The 19,892-nt window shown below is 44.3% G+C and overlaps 1 protein-coding gene across 2 annotated transcripts in view; it reads right to left on the bottom strand.

The window, feature by feature from the left end:
- The window catches only part of SUDS3 (SDS3 homolog, SIN3A corepressor complex component), a 1,220,864-nt gene that overhangs the window by 1,116,914 nt on the left and 84,058 nt on the right, over positions 1–19,892 (bottom strand). For both annotated transcript variants that reach the window (XM_044068332.1, XM_044068334.1), the window contains exon 3: positions 18,091–18,146. In XM_044068332.1, coding sequence (XP_043924267.1) covers positions 18,091–18,146 — 56 coding nt within the window. The remainder of the gene's footprint in view (positions 1–18,090; positions 18,147–19,892) is intronic.

Genomic DNA, 19,892 nt, shown 5'->3' with positions numbered 1-19,892 from the left:
TAGCCACTTACAGCAGTAGGAGTGACCTTAGAGGTTCCCAACAAAGAAAATACAGGTGCAAACAACATGTCCTATGCAGATAAACTAAAAGCCTTACCCCTTTACGGTCTCCTACCAACCATTAAGGGATGACCTATGCATAATCTACAAGGTGCTCACAATTCCAGCCCTGATGGAACTGCTACACATCCACAAGTCAAACAACACATGGGTTACCCAATCTAGAGACCTATACTTAGTCAGTGACTCAAAACAAGACATGCTGGAGAGATATAAAAATTGCCCCTTCTTTGAAACAGGCTTCCTATTCAAATTAAGCAAAGCTCTTCCCTGGTACTCTTCAAAAGCAGTTTGTCTCAATGGATGGGGAATTGCAAATTCACACCTGGGTACTGTCCATGTCCCTTATGGATAGAGGCACTCTGTAAGATACGCAAGGCATGGGCACAAATCCATACCATCCTCTTGCCCCTAGGGGGCCATACACTGGGTAAAATCAGGGTATACTGACTAGGCTTGTAAGGGCTCTAAAGCTGTTAGCCTAGTAATCTCCTATGAACAAGGACCCAATGACTCAAGTAAGAACAGTGTTCTGTCTCACAGACAGATTCCTAGGGGGAGTGGATGTACATCACAGTACAGCTCTGGGTCCACTGCTAATACAGTCCATCACCAGTATGAACAGCAAGAGGTCGAAGGGGGCAGATCACATCCCCAAAAGTTGATCCTGTAGTCAGGAATCTGGGAACCTATGCAGACAATGTGGCATTACAGGCAGACTCTGAACAGAACTTCAGCAAAGGACAAGGGAACAGAATGCAAAATTGAAGGCACATGAGATGAAAGGGTACAGATAAGACAATGATAATTAATGGAAGCAAATGAGGGAAATCAGAAGAAACTAAAATGAGATAGAATGAAAAACAGTGGAACAGGTTAACAGCTTCAAGTACCTGGGAAAGGTGGCTGAAGAGAAGGGAAGTCTGAAAGAGGAGGTCAAAGCTATACAACCAAAATGGCTATAACCAAGTGGCACAGAGTGTCAGGGGTAACTGTATGACAGAAGAATTCCAAAGAAGCTGAAAAGTAAGGTGTACAGAAGAGAGGTGTGACCAGTACTGCTGTATGGTAAAGAAATCTGGGCAGTTAAGGCAGAGCAGTTGAGGAAGCTAGTGGTAATGGAGATGAAGTGCCAGAGACAGGTGGTAGGATGCACAATGTGGAACAGACGATGAAATGAGAATGTTACTACATAAGCCAAAGTAGCTCCAACTGCTAAGAAGAGCAAAGAGATCAGATTACAGACATTTGGGCACATATGCAGAGAAGCAGAAGACAGTGTGGTTAAGATTTGGGACAGACAAGAAGCAAGCAAGAGGAAACGAGGGAGTCCAGCAAAGAGACGGATGGATTGTGTGAGAGAAGCCCTGTAACAATTAAGCATGACTGTCATAGAAGGTAATAGAATGTTACTGAATCAAGAGAGATGGCAACAGTTGACAACACCTCATGATGAAAAATGGGGGTTGATAATGATGATGGATTAAACTAAGTACCATTCTCCAGAAAGACTTCAACTTCGCCTTTCATTAACTGCAAAATTTACACATCGTCAAACATGAATGCCCAGAAATTTCTTGACTTCATCAATGCAAACATGCTGGACCAGTTAGTCTCTACATCAATGGGGGGAATATGGGACAGCTTTGCACCCCAGAAATTGCAACTTTCTCCCTGGTCAAACCAATCCATAAATCAGTCACATTCACCTTAAGACTAAAGCTGAAAGCACCTTTCAATACTTTGTTATTCAGAGGTTATGCTAAGTCTAATCTACTAAATCTGAGTGATGACCTGGCTAAATTCAAAAGCCCCTTCCATCTTGAAGAATCTACTTATTAGCAGAATCAACAGACCCAAATTACAGATTAAAAGGCCTAACCAGCCTCATCTGTAAGGCTATGGAAAAAAGAAGTTATGTCTTACCATAACGTTCCATTTGTCTTGTAGAGCTTTATTCATTCATTACTGATGGAACTTCGGTTCCGACTATGGAATGGACACAGCCGTTTCCAAGCTCACGCCAGCCAAAAACTCTCAGTTAAGACCTACCCATAATGCCCCTCTCAGTCTCTTCAGATCGAGTTTTCCCACCCTCATATAATAGAGATAATAAAAGAGACAGTAGGAGGCTCTGCCTGAACAAATACCTTAACCAGGATATCCTAAAGTCCAGGCAGGGGGAAAGAGGGCAGGAAGTAATGAATGAATAAAGATCTACAACACAAATGGAACATTATGGTAAGACATAACTTCTTTATCTGATTATGTAAATCTTTATTCATTCCTTACTGATAGGACTGAGTCCCCAGCTACTTGAGTCCTGGGTGGCCCTAAGGAAGGATATTCCTGAGCACCATAGAACCAAAAGATGCTTGTCCCCTGGAGGCCAAATCCAATTTGTAATGAGTGATAAAGGTATGAGGTCTTGTCCAAGTGGCTGCTGCGCAGGTATCATCCATACAGGCTCTGGAATGAAAAGCCACAGAAGTAGCCATCGATCTAGTGGAATGAGCCTTTACTCTGGACAGTAGAGAAAGCTTATTTTGATAATAGATAAAGGTAATGACGTTTCTAAGCCAGGAGAATAGAGTCAGTTTGGAGACAGGTTTACCCAATCTGGATCCCGCAAAGGCCAAAAACAATTGATCCATTTTTCTGAAAGATTTAGTTCTGTCCAAGTAAAAACGAAGTTGCCTATGAACATCAGGGGTATGCAAAAGATACTCCGCTCTATTTGAATGTTGAGGGAAGAAAACCGGCAGGTCAATAGATTGGTTAACTGAAAATCCAGAAATGACCTTGGACAAGAAGGATGGGTCAGTATGTAGGGACACTCTATCCCTGTGGAAATTCAAGTAAAGTCTCTTGACACACAAAGCCTGCAACTCAGATACTCTTCTTGCTGAGGTAAGGGCTACTAGAAGGAGAGTCTTCCAAGACAAAAATTTTATATCACATGAATTTGAAGGTTCAAAAGGAGGGCTTAACGACTGATGTACCAAAGTCAAGTCCCAAGGCTCTATGGGGGGTTTGACAGGAGGTTCAACATGTAATACTCCTTTCAAAAAGTTTTGCACAGACAGTGTGACATAACAGAAGAATTATCAAATCCATTGTGAAAATTTGCAACAGCTGCTAAATGTACAGTAATTGTAGATACTGAAGCTCCTGCATGTAGAAGAGTAATCAGGTACTGTAGAATCTTCTGAATAGGCATAGAGAAAGGGTCTATGTCCTGATCTCTGGCCCATGTAGAGAACCTAGCCCACTTACTAGAGTATATTTTCCTGGTGGAAGGTTTGTGTGAAGCCAGAAGAATCTCACAGACAGGAGATGAAATATCAGGAAGCCTGGCAATCATCGGAAAGTGGAGAAACCAAGCCGTGAGCTTGAGGCTGTGGAGACTGGTGGGCTGTGGAGACTGGGGTGAATCAGTCCCCGAGGGTGAGATAGCAGACCTTGGTATTGATCCAGGATCCACAGACAGTGAATCAGATGAGGCAATAGGAAAGGAAACCAGACTTGATGGGGCCAATAAGGGGCAATAAGGATCACTTTGCTTCTCAACCTTTGAGCTTTCTGGAGGGGATGAGGGGAAACAGGGGAAAGGCATACAACAGACCCGAAGGCCAATCGTGCATCAGAGCATCCCTCAGTGACTCCACCTGAGGGGGGATCAGGGCAAAGTAGCTTCTGCATTTGTTGTTTAAAGGGGAAGCAAACAGGTCACAGCAAGACCTGCCCCAATGGCAGAAGATCCGATCTGCTATTACAGGGCAGAGGGACCACACGTGAGGCATCAGGATGTTCCTGCTCAGACTGTCCGCAATAAGGTTGGAACTCCGGGGAATGTGCGTTGCTATAAGAAAGCGGTTGGAAGCTATCGCCCAGTGTCAAATTCTCATGGCTTCCCAACACAGGGGGTAAGACCTGGTCCCTCCTTGTTTGCTTATATACCAGACTACTGGCATGTTGTCCGACTGAATTGCAATGGTCCCGGAAGGAAGGGATGTATGGAACGCTTGCAATGCTAAGAGAACTGCCCTCAATTCCAGGACGTTTATGTGCAAATTGGCTTCCATGGGGGAGCAGGTGCCTTCGACTGTCTTTCCCTGAAAATGATCCCCCCCACCCTAGCAGGGAAGCATCCGTGGTCACCGTGGCCTAGGGCTGGGGAAGGCAGAATGGTCGACACCAAAGATTTGATTCTGGCTTCATCCACCAAAACATTTATTTCTTGCAAAGATTTGTAAGACGTACCAAGTGGTCAAGAGGATGGGTTAAGATTGACCATTGTGATGAAAGGAGCCACTGTACTAGTCTCATGTGCAATCTTGCCAGTGGAACTAAGGTAATGGTTGCTGCCAGAGAGCCCATAAGTTGAAGTACAAGGCGTGCTAGTATAAAGGTTTGTAGGAGGAGTACTTCAACCTGGCTTCTTATGTTTGAGAGCCTGAAAGGAGGAAGGGAAGCTTGACAGAATGTTGTGTCGAAGAGCACTCCAATAAATTCGTGTCTTTGTTGGGGACATTTGAGATATTTCCTTGTTGATCGTAATCGCAAAACGAAGAGCAAGGCCTTGAGTGTAAGAGAGGCTGTGGATGAGAAGATTCCTGTTCGTGGTGGTAAGAAGCCAATCGTCTAGATACGGAAACACCTAGAATCCTTGTAGTCGAAGATGAGCTACTACAACTGCCATACATTTGGTGAATAACTCGGGGGCTGTTGAGAGACCGAATGGCAGTACCATGAACTGGTAGTGACTGGCTCCCAGCCCGAAGCGGAGAAATCTCTGAGAACGCTTGTCCATCTTTATGTGGTAATAAGCATCCTGGAGATCTATAGAGCACATCCAGTTGTCCTTCCCTAGAAAGGGTAGGATGGACTGTACCATGACCATCCAGAATTTTTGTAGTTTTATAAATTTTTCAGTAGGCTGAGATCCAGGATTGGTCTCCAGTCCCCTAACTTTTTTGGCACTAAAAAGAACCTCAAGTGACGTCGGGTGAAGTGCGACATCAGCCGAGGCCAGACCCAGACTTTGGAATCCGGCCGACCGAAGGGCTGCCTGAGGCAGGACAACCCATTAGTTAGGACTGCAGATGCATCCTTGAAGGACATCCTCAAGTAGAAGCCGGATGCACTCTGGTCTGGTGGGACTGGCTGGATGACTCTTTTTCTTAGCAGCTTTTCGATTTCCAAGGCTGCTATCTCCCTCTGATTGGGTGGAACATCTGGGGTTTGTTTGACATGTCTGGGAGTAAGATCGAATGGGATATGGTAGCCTCTGGATATTATTCTCTGTACCCATACATCAGTAGTACTAAGTTGCCAGACTGGTAGGTACAGGGAAAAACGACCCCCGACTGCTTCCAGAGGAAAGCAATTGGGCTGCTGCTCAGGAGCACTGGTAGGGTCGGTCAGAGAAGGAATCTCTAGCGCTCTGGTTACGTGGACCCCCCCTCTGCCCCAAAAGGGGTGTCTTCCGGATGAGTTGCCCCCTCTGCCCTGGGGGGATTGCTCACCATGAGTGTCATGGAAAGATCTTTGGGACTTTATGAACCACAATTTCCCTCTCCTCTGATTCCTGGAATAGGATCTCTGGGGGGGAATGGAAAAACATATGCCCACAGCAGACAAGGTCTTTCCGTCGTTCTCACTTTGTGATATTGTGTGGAACGAAAGAGTGAAGATTTGTCGACAGGCACGTTGACGAAGGAAGATTTAAAGAGGTCTGCGAAATCACACAAGTGCATCCAAGCATGCCATCTCATGACTATGCCTGATGCGGCTGCTCGAGCTGCCCCTCGGTGGTGAGAGATATCAGTCGCATCGTGGAGTTCGAGATAGATTCCAGGATATCTAGCTGCAAGGCGACAGTGTCACGCACTTCATCAGGCAGTACCCTTGCCAAAGAGGTAGACATTTCAGAAATTAGGTCTCTTTGGAGTCGAGTGAAGTGTGCCAGACAGTTCAGCGATCGAATGGCAAAGGTCTGTCCAAAGCCAGAGACTCCGTGTTCTGGAGATGAACAGAGGAACTATCTTCTGCCAGTTCCCTCTTGGTGGCCGCCTCTACGACCATGGCATCAACTACCAACTGCTTGGCCCAACTGGGCTGGTCTTCGGGGGTGGATAAAATTTTTTCCAGCCTCCGGGGGACAGGTTCTACATTGTCCAGGGCCTTCCAGGCACGCTGCATGATCAGCTTCACCAGCTCATCCGCAGGTGGGGTCACCCAGGATGTAGATGGCTGGGCATGGAAGGCCTGCAAGAACACCGATTCTTCTAAAGAAGGGTTAGAGGACTTCCTATCGCCCCTCTGATTGGGGATTTTGAGAATGTCTCCAAATGACACGTCTTTCGGGGGAGACCATGGAGACCCTTCTCCCTCATCGCAATTGGTGTCCTCAGTGATAGATTCCTCAGGGGACTCGAGGTGCACCGTTTCTTCTGGGGTGGCTCCCCCGTGGGATCTTCTGAGGAGGACACGAGAGAAAGCGTTCCCTTCAAGGGAAGGTCTTGCAGCTCCCGTGCCCAGGGTCCTAGAGTAGGGGGTTGGGACAGCTGCATGCTATACAGGGGTTCTGGTGTCAATGCCTACGGTGCTGACTGCGAGTTTGTTGAGGCAAGGACCCTCTCCATCAACTGGAAAGCAGGCCCGCCCGAGGAGGGATGGGAGCCCAGAACTGAGAAGGACAACCTCGGAACCGGGGTCACACCCCGCCCTGAGGAGCCCACCTCCAGATGAGGAGCTCCGAGAGGACTTTTAGCTGTTGGTAGGGCCATGGACATGGTGTCAGCAGAAAAATATGCGTCGAACTAGGAACCATAGTGCCGACAACCCAAACACTGCTCCAATAGTGTGACAGTTCCAATGGAGCCAATGTGCCAAGGGTAAGCGGTGCCAACAGGGGAAACTCCGCAGTCGGAGCAGACACAGTATTCACCGGGGTGGTCATTGGCACCGAAGTCTCCGGAGTCTGGGAAGAGGCCGTAGGAGGATCTACTGGTGAGTATGCTGTGAAGAGTTCCATTCCAAAGGGGACAGAAGGTCTAGCAGGGGTGGGCAATCCTCTAGCTGCCAGAAGCTGGTCCACAACCCGCACTACATCTTGTTCTGAAAGGTTCCTGGTAGATCTACAGGAGGCTGCTGTAGGAGTCAGGTCTTTCCAGAAAAAATCTAAATTGTTGCCCCAAGAAAGGGTCATAAGTTGGTGAATAACTGGTTCTGGGAAGGTGTTCAAACTTTGGAACCGACGGGGTCACTGTGGAGCCATATAAGCTATCGACACGTTGTCGGGGATGGTGCCGAAGCGGGTATGGTAGTCAAAGCCGGTGTCAGAACCAAGGATGACACTGAGGATGATGGTGCCGAAGATGGAACTGTAATGGAAGTCAAAATCAGAGGTGGCACTGAGGGAGAAGGCACAGAGCCTGGTGCCGAGGTTGTCTGCACCAAAGGCACCAGAGAAGCTCTGTGTTGACTTGGTTCTGAAATGGACGGAGATGTAGGAACAGAGTGACTGTGTTTTTAAGTCTTAGGAAGTGGTGAGACCTCCGTCCCAGAGACAGCCGTCGAAAAAGGCATTTTAATTAAACCGTTCAAACTCGATTTATTTTTCTGCACAGCTAGAGTGCGATTACTGAAACTAGAGCAGATATCACGAGGCATTTATATAGTCAATACCCAAACAATAAGTGCACCGAGAGTGACCGTCTGGGTTGGGCATCTTACGCCCACACTTATCGCACTGCTTAAACCCCAACTTAGATTTCTCCAACATAATGGCAGTAATCTACACTGACAAAAACAGTCAAAACAAGGAAACAACAACAGCAGAGTGAAGAGAAAAGTTTTTTTTTTTTTTAATGGTACCTATAAATACCACAAGTGGTAAAGTTAGGGCCTACCAAAGGTAGGAGAGTGGGACAGTATCAATGATGGTATAAGGGTAACTACCAAAGGTAGAAGGTAGGAAGTAAAAGTCTACAGGCAAGAGAGAAATTAGCGAGACTGACCAAAAAAAAAAAAAAAACAAAGTTTAAGAGAAATTACACAAACTTACACTTAGCTTTGAGAGAGAAGTCTTGGCATGTCTAACAAGGAATGCGACAAATGAGATCTGAAGAGACTATGAGAGGGGCATATGGGAAGGTCTTAGCTGAGAGATTTTTGTTGGCGCGAGCTTGGAAACGGCCATGTCGGTTCCGAAGACGGAACCGAAGTCCTATCAGTAAGGAATGAATAAAGATTTAAACATCAGATAGATCATTATGGAATTAATAATAGGTAGCCAACAAACTCTTGAACCGAGCCAGTTCAGATTCATCATGGAGCTACTTAATCCAGCTGACATCTTTGAGAAGGTTATTGAAGCAATGGATGAGGACAAATCCGTACATACCACATATCTACACCTTGCAATGGCATTCAAAACTCACCTAGCAAAATGTAAATCCCTACGTAACCCGCTGGATAGCAAACTGTCTCACAAAAGAACTCAGGAAAATATGGTGGGTAGTTCTATCTCCTCCGAAATACCTGTTGCTAGTGATATACCCCATGGTTCAGTCCTTGGGCCATCCCCTTTGATATTTACTTATTGGAGTTTCAAAGCAAATGTTAAGGGTTTAGGGATGATCAAGAATACAGATGACTGTAAACTTGGCGCCATCATAAACTTCCCAGAAAGCATCAAAATCCTCCAACAGGGACTTTTCCAAACAAACAGCTTATATCAAAACTATGAGCTAAAAATAAATACCAGGGAAATGTACAATATTCTTTGGCAAGCATGACTTCCCTTGAAACTATCACACTGACAATACATCCTGAAATTTGATCCCATAGTTAGGTATCTGGAAGCCAATGTCAACAACAAACTGTCCTTTGAACTTCATATATCCAATATTGTAAAGAAGTCTTCATTGCACAGTTTGTATCTAAAGATATGGTGCCCAGGTCTAGGGAAGTAATCATTCCACTGCACTTGGTGCTCATCAGGCCAATCATCAAATATCGTGCCCCATTCTGGGTGTACCTGCCCAAACACTTATCACAACTTAAGTGACCATAACACTTTCTCATTAAAAAATATCAAGAGCCCGAATCACAAAAATATGCATACCATCTCAAACAGGATACTAACAGGTGACCTCTGTCTCTCATATTGAGACCCAACAGACCCTATCCCATCAGATCTATTACACATTTACAAATCCAATGGTAGCATGAACACCCCACCCCTTTAAGATACCTTAACCTCTTGTGCAAGATAAACAGAACATGTTGGATGGACAGGTATGTATCACAGAAAATACCTCTTCTATGGAACAGTCTTCCACGCCACATAAAGTAAAGTACTTTCTTCTCTGTATTCAAATGTAATGTGGATCACTAGATGGGAAACCATAAATCCATTCCCTGTTAACTATCCCTGTCTTTCATACATAGAGGCAATAAAAAGAAGTTATGTACTTACCATAGCGTTCCATGTGAGTTGTTCATCTTGCCCTCATTCTTACATGGGGTTCTCGGCCACTTTCACAAGCTCGAGGTTTTCGAGTAGCTCGAGGCCAAGTCCCTATCCCATGATGCTCTATGCCTCACCTCAGATCTAGTTTGCTGATCCCAACATGTACAACATAATAAACACATGAACATTACTCCAGCTGGAGTAAGAAATCCTATAACAAGACCCACCATACTGCAAAAACTCTTATTCATTCTTCGAGACGCTGAAGGGAGAAGGCAGGTGGGAATGTAAGAATGAAGGTAAGATGAATAACTCACATGGAACGTTATGGTAAGTACATAACTTCTTTATGTGCAGTTGTTCAATCTCGCCATTCATTCTTACACATGGGTAGCATTCCAAGCACCATTCATCTTGGGTGGCTCATGGGAGTATATTCCTGAGGACAGTGGAACCAAAGGAAGCCCTGTCCCTGGAGGTCTTATCAGCTTTGTAATGCGTAATGAAGGTATGAGGCTTAGACCAACTGGCAGCTGCACATATAGTGTCCAACGGCAGCCTAGCCATATAAGCTGAAGATGTAGAAACAGCCCTAGTGGAATGTGCTTTCACGCTATGTTATAACAGTTGATTCATGGAGGAATATGTGAATTTTATGCAATCAGTCGACCATTTGGAAAGAGTAACTTTGGACACTGGTAGCCCTTTCTTGGTGTCAGCATGAGAGACAAAAAGTTGTTGCGATTTTCTAAATTCTTTTGTTCTATCCAAATAAAATCTGAGTTGTCTGTGATCATCAAGTTTATGCAACATATTCTCCAACTTGTTAGAATGGTTACTGAAGTTAGGAGTTTGATTCAGATTAGCCTCTGAACATACCTTTGGAAGGAAGGGTTAGTCCTGAGCAACACTCAGGGTGAAAAATCAAAAATGGGGGTTTAATAGCTAAGGCCTTAAGTTTGGACACTCTACGTGCTGATGTAATAGCCACCAAGAAGATGGTTTTCCAAAACAGAAATTTTAGTTGGCAGGATGATGCAGGCTCAAATGGAGGAAGAATAATCCTTGATATAACAAAATTCAGATTCCAGGGAGTGAAAGGTTGTCTAACTGGTGGTCTAAGATGTATGGTTCCTTTTAAGAAGGCTCTACATAACCTGTGAGACATAAGATTAGAACCTTCCGATCAGAGATGAAAATTTGAAATTGCAGCTAATTGAACTCATATGGTGGCAACCGCAGCACCTTTATTAAAAAGCTTAGTCAAGAACTCTAAAATGCTAGCAACTGGAGCAACGTACGGGTCAATATCATTTTGCGAAGCCCAGAAAGCAAACCTCTTCCATTTGCTGGCATACAACTTTCTGGTTGAAGCTTTATGAGAGGATACAAGGATATGCTATACATCCAAGGAAAAACTGTGGGACCTGGCTATGTTGGAAATCGGAGCAGCCAAGCTGTCAATCTGAGGGAATGAAGAGAAAGATGAAGAGCCCCTGATGAATGTGTCAGCAGATCTGGAACTGGGTCTAGAATCCAAGGCTCCTCTAATTGGTAGAGCCGAAGGAAGGGGAACCAAATCTGTCGAGGCCAATACAGGGCTATCAGAATTACAGTCCTTCCCAGGACTTTGGCTTTCTGCAAAAATTTCGGAATCAGGGGAACTGGTGGAAAAGCATATAGAAGTCCCCAGGGGCCAAAGCATGTTTGAGAGAATCCCTTGGGTTCTCCCCTGGAGGGGGATTCAGGGCAAAGTAGCTTCTGCATTTGGCATTCATAGGGGATGGAAACATGTCGCAGCAAGGCTGGACCCATCTGCGGAAAATCATCTCCGCTATGTCGTCTTTGATGGCTATGCTCAGTTTGTCTGCGATCACGTTGGATTTCCCGAGGATGTGCATCGCTATCAGAAAGTGCCAGGTGGATACAGCCCACTGCCACACTCTCAGGGCTTCTCGACATAAGGGATAAGACTTGGTTCCCTCTTGCTTGTTGATATACCAGGATACTGACATGTTGTCAGTCTGAATCGCAATCGTTCCCAGAGGAAGAGAGTCTTGGAAGTACTGCAACGCCAAAAGCACTGCTCTCATCTCCAGAACATTGATGTGCAATTGTGACTCAGTCTCTGACCAGGTGCCTTGGGCTGTTCTTCCTTGAAAAAGCCCCCCCACACACCCTATCAGAGAAGCATCCGTGGTCACCGTGGCTGATGGAGGGGGGAGAACAAATGGACTACCTACTGTTACATGATGGCTGGGGTCAACCACCATTGAAGATACTTTCTGCATGAATCTGGAATCATTATCAAGAATGACATTGGAAGTTGTTGCTAAGACCACTGGGTGAAGAGTAACCACTGAAGTACTCTCATGTGCATACACCCTAGAGGAACTGCTATGACAGTTGCTGCCATAGTACCTAGTAGTTTCAACACTTGAGAGGCTGGTACTTTTTTGTTTGTCAGAATGTCTGATACCTGTTGTCGAAGAGCGACTATTCTTTCCAATGGAAATTTTACCATGGCGGTGGTGGTGTCCAAGTCTGCTCCGATATAGAAGATATGCCGCAATGGTGACAATGCAGACTTGTCCAAATTTACAGTTATTCCTAACTGAGAGCAGAGATTGAGAGTGTGATCCCTGGATTGAAGTAGTTGTTGCCTGGAGGTGGCGGTGAGGAGCCAGTCTTCCTGATACATAAACACTCAGAATCCTAGATGCCTCAGGTGAGCCGTAGCCACTGCCATGCATTTGGTAAACACTCTGGGGGCTGTTGTGAGACCAAAGGGCAGTGCTTGGAACTGATAGTGACTGGCTCCCAGCCGGAAACGCAGGTGATTTCTGGATGGTCTGGCGATTTTGATAGGATAGTACGCATCCTTGAGATCTACAGAGCACATCCAATCGCTTGTTTCCAGAAACGGAAGAATCGATTGAAGCGTGACCATCTGGAACTTCTCCTTCTTTACAAAGGTGTTGAGTCTGCTGAGGTCCAAGATGGGCCTCCAGTCCAGTTTTCTTTGGAACTAAAAAGAATCTGGAGTAGGTTCTAGATCCTATTTGGTCTGCTTGGACTGGCTGAATGACTTTTCCCACAGCCTTTGAATTTCTATGGCTGCTTGATCCCTGAGACTGGGTGGAACGTCTGGGATTTTCTTTCATACAGGGGGAGGTCCTGAGAACAGAAGGACATAACCTCTGGTAACAATGCTTTGTACCCAAGAATCTTTTGTAATTTCTAGCCAGGTGTCTGGATACAAAGGTAAGCGACCCCCGACTGCTTCCAGAGTACAACAGTTGGGCCTCCTTTCAGGAGCGCTGGTAGGGCTTGCCAAAGAACTGATCCCTGTCGCCTTGGTTCTGCGGACCCCCTCTACCGCCTGGGCGGTGTCTTCCATCATTACCCACTTTTCTGCCCCTGGAGGAGGGTTCAGCATGTATGTTCTGAAAAGCTCCTTGGGACTTCCGTAACCACATTTTTCCTCCCTTTTACCCTTTGGGTAAGGTCTAGTAGAGGTGGAAATACAGACTCTTATGGCAGATAGAGTCTTTCCATCTTGTTCACACCTAGTGAGGGTCTCCTTGACTTTAGGCCCAAAAAGGGACGAGCCATCAAATGCGGTATTAACGAATGAAAACTTGAAGGCTTCTGCAAAGGAGCATAAGCGCATCCAGGAATGTCTCCAAAGAGCTATTGCTGAACCCGCTGCCTGACTCGTACCATCGGCTGCATAAGAAATGAGCCGCATGGACAAGTTAACTATGGAATTAAAGGTATTGAGCTGGGATGTCACCTTATCAGGAACGCCTTCAGCTGTAATACTCTGTACAGTAACTCCAAGCTCTTTAAGGAGATCTCTTTGAAGTCGGGTAAAATGTGTCAAATAGTTGAGCGATCGCATAGCAAAAGTCGCCGAACTAAAAATGCATTTCCCATATCTGTCCATAATCCTGGAATCTCTATTAGGAGGATGGACAGTAGAAGAGGTTTCAGACATCTCTTTCTTGGTGGCCGCGGTCACCACCGTGGCATCAACTGGCACACCTTTGGTAAGGAACAGTTTGTCCTGTGGCAATGTAATAAACTTGTTGGGCCTCCAAGGGACAGGTTCCACAGTATCAGTAGACTCCCACACACTTCGAGCAACCAACTCCATTAGTTCATCAAAGGGTGGAGTCACCCAGGTGGTGGAGGGCTGAGACCCAAAGGCCTTCAGAAGCACCGACTCATCATCAGTAGGGCTAACGGACTGCCAGTCATCCCTCTGTTTCAGGACTTCAAGGATATTAGCAAAGGAGATATCCTCCGAGGGGACCGTGGGGACCCTTCTGACTCCTCTAAGTTAGTGTCTGATGTGAAAGACTCCTGTGGGGAGTCTAAATGCCTTCTCTTGCAAAGCTTCTTCCTGGGAACCTCATCAGTGGGAGTTTCTGGTGAGGTCTCAGTAGAACATGGGTCACCCAATGGGGCTACCTGAGGCTCTGGGTCCCGATGCTTTATGGGGACCTGTGATGCAGAGGTAGAAAGCAGCACTTTCAGGGATGAGAAGGAAGGCCCTGATGAAGTGGGTGTCTTAGAAGCCATAACTCTGTTCATGGCATTGAAGGCTCCTCTGCTCCAACGTGAGGAAGTAGACGGTTCCGAAGAAGATGACATCCTCCCCGGCGCCAAAACAGTGGGCTCTGACCCAGAGGAAGGAGCAGAGCTCAACCATGCAGAAACTCAGAGAGGAAGTGTCGGAACCGACCTATCGGTTCAACTCTAACCCCTGGAAGCCGACCAGAGAGTGTCTGCTCCCAGACTCCTCGAGCAGCACCAAAGTAGTCTGAGCCGATGGCACTGGAACAGGCCTCGGCTCCGAGGGTTCCACAATCATCAGTTCACCTCTCCCGGCTCCGAAGGCCCAGCTCGGCTCGGAGGAGTAGACACAGTAGGAAAGATAGACTTCGGCTCCGAAACCGGTTGGGCCGGAGCTGAAAATAATTTGGCTAGTGCCGGATCCTCGAGGAGTCTCTGCACCACTCGGTCCACATCCACATCGGACAGGCTCCTCGAAGAAGGAGTCGAATCGATCGACGAAGCCACCGACTGTAAAACAGGTGATTTCAAACTTTCAGAGACTGGCTCCAATACCAGGGACCGGCTCCGAAAAGCAAGCTCGGTTCCGAGGACTGCGGAACTGGCAACCACACCTTCTCAGCAAGTTTCGGAGCCAAAGACTTCATCACCGAAGAAGCTTTCGAAGATTTTGATCCCTTAGAAAATTTTGATGTCTGGTCAACCTTATCAAGCGATTCCTGGAAATCAGGTTTTAACACACCCTTCTACCAGTTTTTTCCTGTGTTCCAGCAAGACCCTGTTGCTAAAAGAATGACAAATGGAGCAGTCCTCCTGAAGATGGACTGCCCTCAAACAATACACACAACTGACATGCAGATCAGTAATTGACATTTTCTGCCCACACTTGGGCATTTCTTGAACCCAGACTTTTGTTTCTCTCTTTCTTTATGATCCGCCATAATTCAATGAAAAAACAGTATATATCTATGTCTATCTATGTATATATAAACTGCCTAGACACAAACACCACTCTAGACAAACAGAAACCAATATCTAAACAGTTGAATATACTAGCAACACACACAGTAGGAAAAAAATGTTTAAGCTTCAAAGAGCTATAACAAAATTATCAGGTTACACTTAAACAGGATATTTAAACAGGATAGGGTAAAACTCAAATGCAGCGAATGAAAGGCCTAAGAGCAGCTGCTCTACAAAGACGAAATTTCGTCAAAAAAGGACCAAGGACAGTGCCTAAACAAAAAGCTAATGCTAACTAGCCAAGAAACACACCTTTTTAGTAAAGAATGTAAAGCTAAATATCTAATAATTTCAAAACAGAAATACTGGCCCGAGCTCCACTCTAGACCTCTGATCTGTTGCAGCGGCAAACTAGATCTGAGGTGAGGCAGACAGCATCATGGGATAAGGACTTGGTCTCGAGCTAAAACCTCCAGATTGTGAAAGCAGCTGACTCGGAGCAGAGGGATCGGCTCTGAACCCCTTACGTAAGAATGAACAGTGAGACTGAACAACTTCACATGTAAAATTTCCCAACACATCCTTGTTCTGCCTGCCTGTAGTTTACTCGTATGAAAATATAAGGGCTGAAAAACAAACACAGGAATGCACAGCAAAACTACTTTCAATCCTCACAAATCAATAGCCTAATAAGTACCTATGAACCTATGAATGAGTGATACCCTGATGACACACAATGCTAAAACAGGCTAAATTTGAGGCCACAGACATCAATGTAACAGTCAATGCCAAAGAAGGAGGAAGGAACGGACACTGACAGGGGAGCCTGAGGCACGAAATCTGCCTCAAATTTACCAGTGCTTAACTGGGGTGCTGAAGAGGAAGCAATAGAATGGGGTCAGTGAAAACCTTTTCCTGCTGCCTTAAAATCAGAGAAAAGAGAGGACACCCATCTCAATTTGAGCCTCTACTGATAACATATTCTTCGCCCAGCAGAGGTTCAACTAAACAGGGGGACTGTGGAGAGAACAAGGGGGGGGGGGAGATGGACATTACCAAAGAAGACATGGTAGGAACTAAAACATTTTTGACAATTATGGTTCAGATACCAATAAAAGTAAACGTAAATCAATCTCATCATAGAAGGAACTGCCTCAACTACAGTAACCTAAATTTGAAAACAAAATACAGAAGCAGCTGGTTTGGCTTACTGTTCCTTGATCAAATTTAGAAGAACAGACATAGATTCAACCATGAGAACCTTGGGAACCTCCTGTGCACCGTAAGCTTGTCTGAGGATACCTTTCTGGGTAATAAAAGCTTTTCAATATCAATGAGTTCTTCAGATAATTTAAAATTTGAGACTTAAATATCAGACAAATTCCACAATTTGCATTTGCATGTTCAATTCCAAAGCAAGTAACACCTAAACCATGATCTTATGCCTGCATTTCTGCCACTTTTTAAATGCCAGAGATTTTATCATGTTTACCCATCCTGACTATGGAAAACAAATAACCATACAAAACATATTGCAAAATGATTTTTATGTCAATAGAAGATACCAGCTACACAGAAAACCTCACCATGCATGATACTCTGCAGAAAAGTTGTGGCCAACAATTGGAAGCAGAAGTCACAAAAAATTATTGTTTCCAAGTAAGTAACGGAAAGATCTGATACAGTGTAGCTTGGCAGCACTAATGACATCAAAAAAACATGAGCAGATATGCAAACATACCAATTTTTTAATAGCAACAGTGAAAAAATGCCAAAAAAGTAGTCTGGGACTGTCTCTTGGTGCAAGCTGAATCACGACAAGTGAAACATGGAGAGACAGGGAGATGCAGAGCATTAGGATCCTGGGAAAGGAGACAGAATTTGGGAAAATCTAAAAAGGTGTCGAGTGACCAGAGCCTTGCAGCAAGGGTGTAGCTAGGGGTACTCACTGTACTCAAGTGAGTACATTTTCTTTCTGAGTATCTCTTATAAAACTTGTAGCTCAAACAGCATAGAATGTTTAGAACTACTGTATACTATACAATGCTTTCCTTAGAAAAATGCACGTCTAAAGTAACCACTTTACGGCTACAAGTAGCAACATTTGAAAAATAGAGAGTCCCTTTCTGGCATGCATAGGAGTCGCATTTTGAGAGTTGAGTACATTTCTTAAATGATAGGTGGGTGGTGGGGGCAACATCATAACATCTGAGTACAAATTATAAATGTCTGGCTACATCCCTGCCCTGCAGCAGCTAACTTAGCTGAAATTGATGTACTGGATCATGCAAGATCAATACAAACATATTCATCTACTAAACCCACATATACAATTGATGTGAATTCTCTGCATCATTAAATATTGTGTTTGTTTTGTAAAAGAATGGCTAAACTATGGACGAAAAAGAAAATTAAGTGTTAGCTGTCCTATTCACTTTTTTAAGAAAAAGGAAAAATATGGATATGATACTGCTCAAAATATCAGTTTTGTATGTAGACAACTGATGCATTTTAATAGTTTTTTCCTAAACGTTCATAAAACATCACATGTAGAAAAATTACATAAAAAATGATCACTTTATGTACAAGAAGCAAGGAAATTCACCCCGGGGATCACGTCAATCGCCCTGCGAGACAGGGGTCCAGGGATGTAAATAGTGTGGGAAGAAATAGCCAGGGAATTGTTATGGCTAGGCTTGTATAGGCCCTAGGGCCGACAGGTTCATAGGTTGGTACTAGGCTATGTAACTCAATTGATTCTGAGTACAGAAGAGACTACGGAAATAAATAGTTCTAACTTTTCTTTAAAGAAGCATGATAAAATAAATACTATAATATAAAAACAGAAACTCATTATAACAAAACAAAATAACCACTAACATTAACAAATAAATAATTATAGGTTTATTTTGACAAATTTTCAAATCATCATTTAAAATAAAGCATATTAGCATGCTACATTGCTCTGAAAATAAGTAAAATATGACTGTGATGTACTAACTCACCTTCCTGTAGTTGCTGCAGTTGTCTCTTGAGTGATGCCAGTTTATCCTGATACATCCTGTATGAAAAAGCAAAAAATAAACAAATAAGGCTGTACAAATTCTTGCAACATTGAGCACATAAACAGCAATCCTCTAACTCCAACGAAAAGGATACAGCTCTGATAATTAGTATGCAGGCTTCTCCTGACAAACCAAAGCCAACCTCCTCTATGATAACATGTTATGACAGCATGCAAAGACTGAAAAGGCCTACCAAGGCTGCCCAGTCTACTAACTACTTCATAAGTTGCCCAGGTTGTTTAACCAACAGTCTGCTTCTTCCATCCAGACATCACTGCCAAGAACTGCCTCAGTGTCTTTGAACACCAACCTCTACCTCTCTTAAATCTTTTTTTTTAACGTTATGCACAAAAACTATATGGACCATCTACAGGTATTCCAAACTTTCCATCATTTCCTTCTTTCTCCCTCTCTCTGCTGCATTTTTTTCTTCAAAACTCTACCTGTTAATCTCTTCTAGTCAGTCTTCATATAGCCTCCAGAAAAGAGCAGGCACAACATGTGCTGCTCTCCTATGAACAGGCTTTGTTGTGAATATGTACAGAGCAACCAGAATCTGCACTGTCCTTTGAACTGCCTCTATCCTCCCTACATCTTAATGACAATGAAGCTTCAAGAACTGCAAGTCACTACTCCAGACAGGATTTCACCAAAGGTCAATATAGATGGATAAATGTACTTATTAAAAGAATAATAAACTTAATTTAACAAAGTCTACACTGGTGATATATGGGGATAAAGCCCTGACTGCATCCACGATGGCCCAAGCTTAATTGGCTTATGCAAGGGTTCAGACTTACATCTTCAAAAATGTTAATCAGAGCCAAATTAATGTGGAAGCCAGTCTAAACAGTATGCATCTCCATATTCTCAGCCTTCTCTAAAACAGATAGCTTATTTTTAGAAAATGTAAGATGTCAAGCTCTTCCCTCATGCTATCACTTGCTTATTCACCACTTAAGTACTCATTCCCTGAAATTTTGTTTCTTGAGTGCATCCTTTAGTATTTGCCACTGAATTTAATAATTTTATACAGAACAACTCCAGGCTTACTTAACCTCTTCCATACTTTAGAATCCTTCTTGTTATGAACTATATTGCATAAATTTGCTTCGTGTGATGGGCAAAAGGCAAATTCCTCCCACAAGATCGTATGCAAATGACAGTTAAAAGGACACTGTAAAGGACCAGACAAAGTAATGGGCCCATAGGATACTTTACCAGTCACTATACCTTCGTAAGGGTGAATCTGGGAATATTGAGGCAATGTTATAATTGCCTCATGTACACAGACAACCCTCTCCTTCTTCCACAAAACACAAATACATGCGAGAGATGCAACTATATAGCCAAACTGGAGGCTGAGCTCTCTCAACACAGGACTGGCAAGACCAGACAGGAGGAGAAGGTAACCTCACACACCACAAACCCAGTCTCACATAGTACTATCAATACTTCAAATCATACACATAAATACACAAAGACATACTCGGAGGCTCTGATCAAAAATCTACCAAAACAGCAGAGGCCACCAAAGCAGACACCCAAACATCTGCCACCTCAGGACACAACACATTCAACACATAGACCACATAGTCAGTGTGCCAAACAGTCACAGCCCTTAAGGCCAAACACAATGCCAGACACACTCGTCATTGGTGACTCCATAGTCAGACACACTGGCGCCCGCTCACCAGATTGAGTAAGGAGAAGGTCACAGTAAGCTGCCTGTCGGGTGCTAG

Source organism: Protopterus annectens, chromosome 4.part0, assembly GCF_019279795.1.
Source record: "Protopterus annectens isolate FY-2018-M chromosome 4.part0, PAN1.0, whole genome shotgun sequence".
Taxonomy (NCBI): domain Eukaryota; kingdom Metazoa; phylum Chordata; order Ceratodontiformes; family Protopteridae; genus Protopterus; species Protopterus annectens.
Note: the sequence above shows the minus strand (reverse complement) of the source record. Positions and strands in the feature narration are given on the sequence as shown.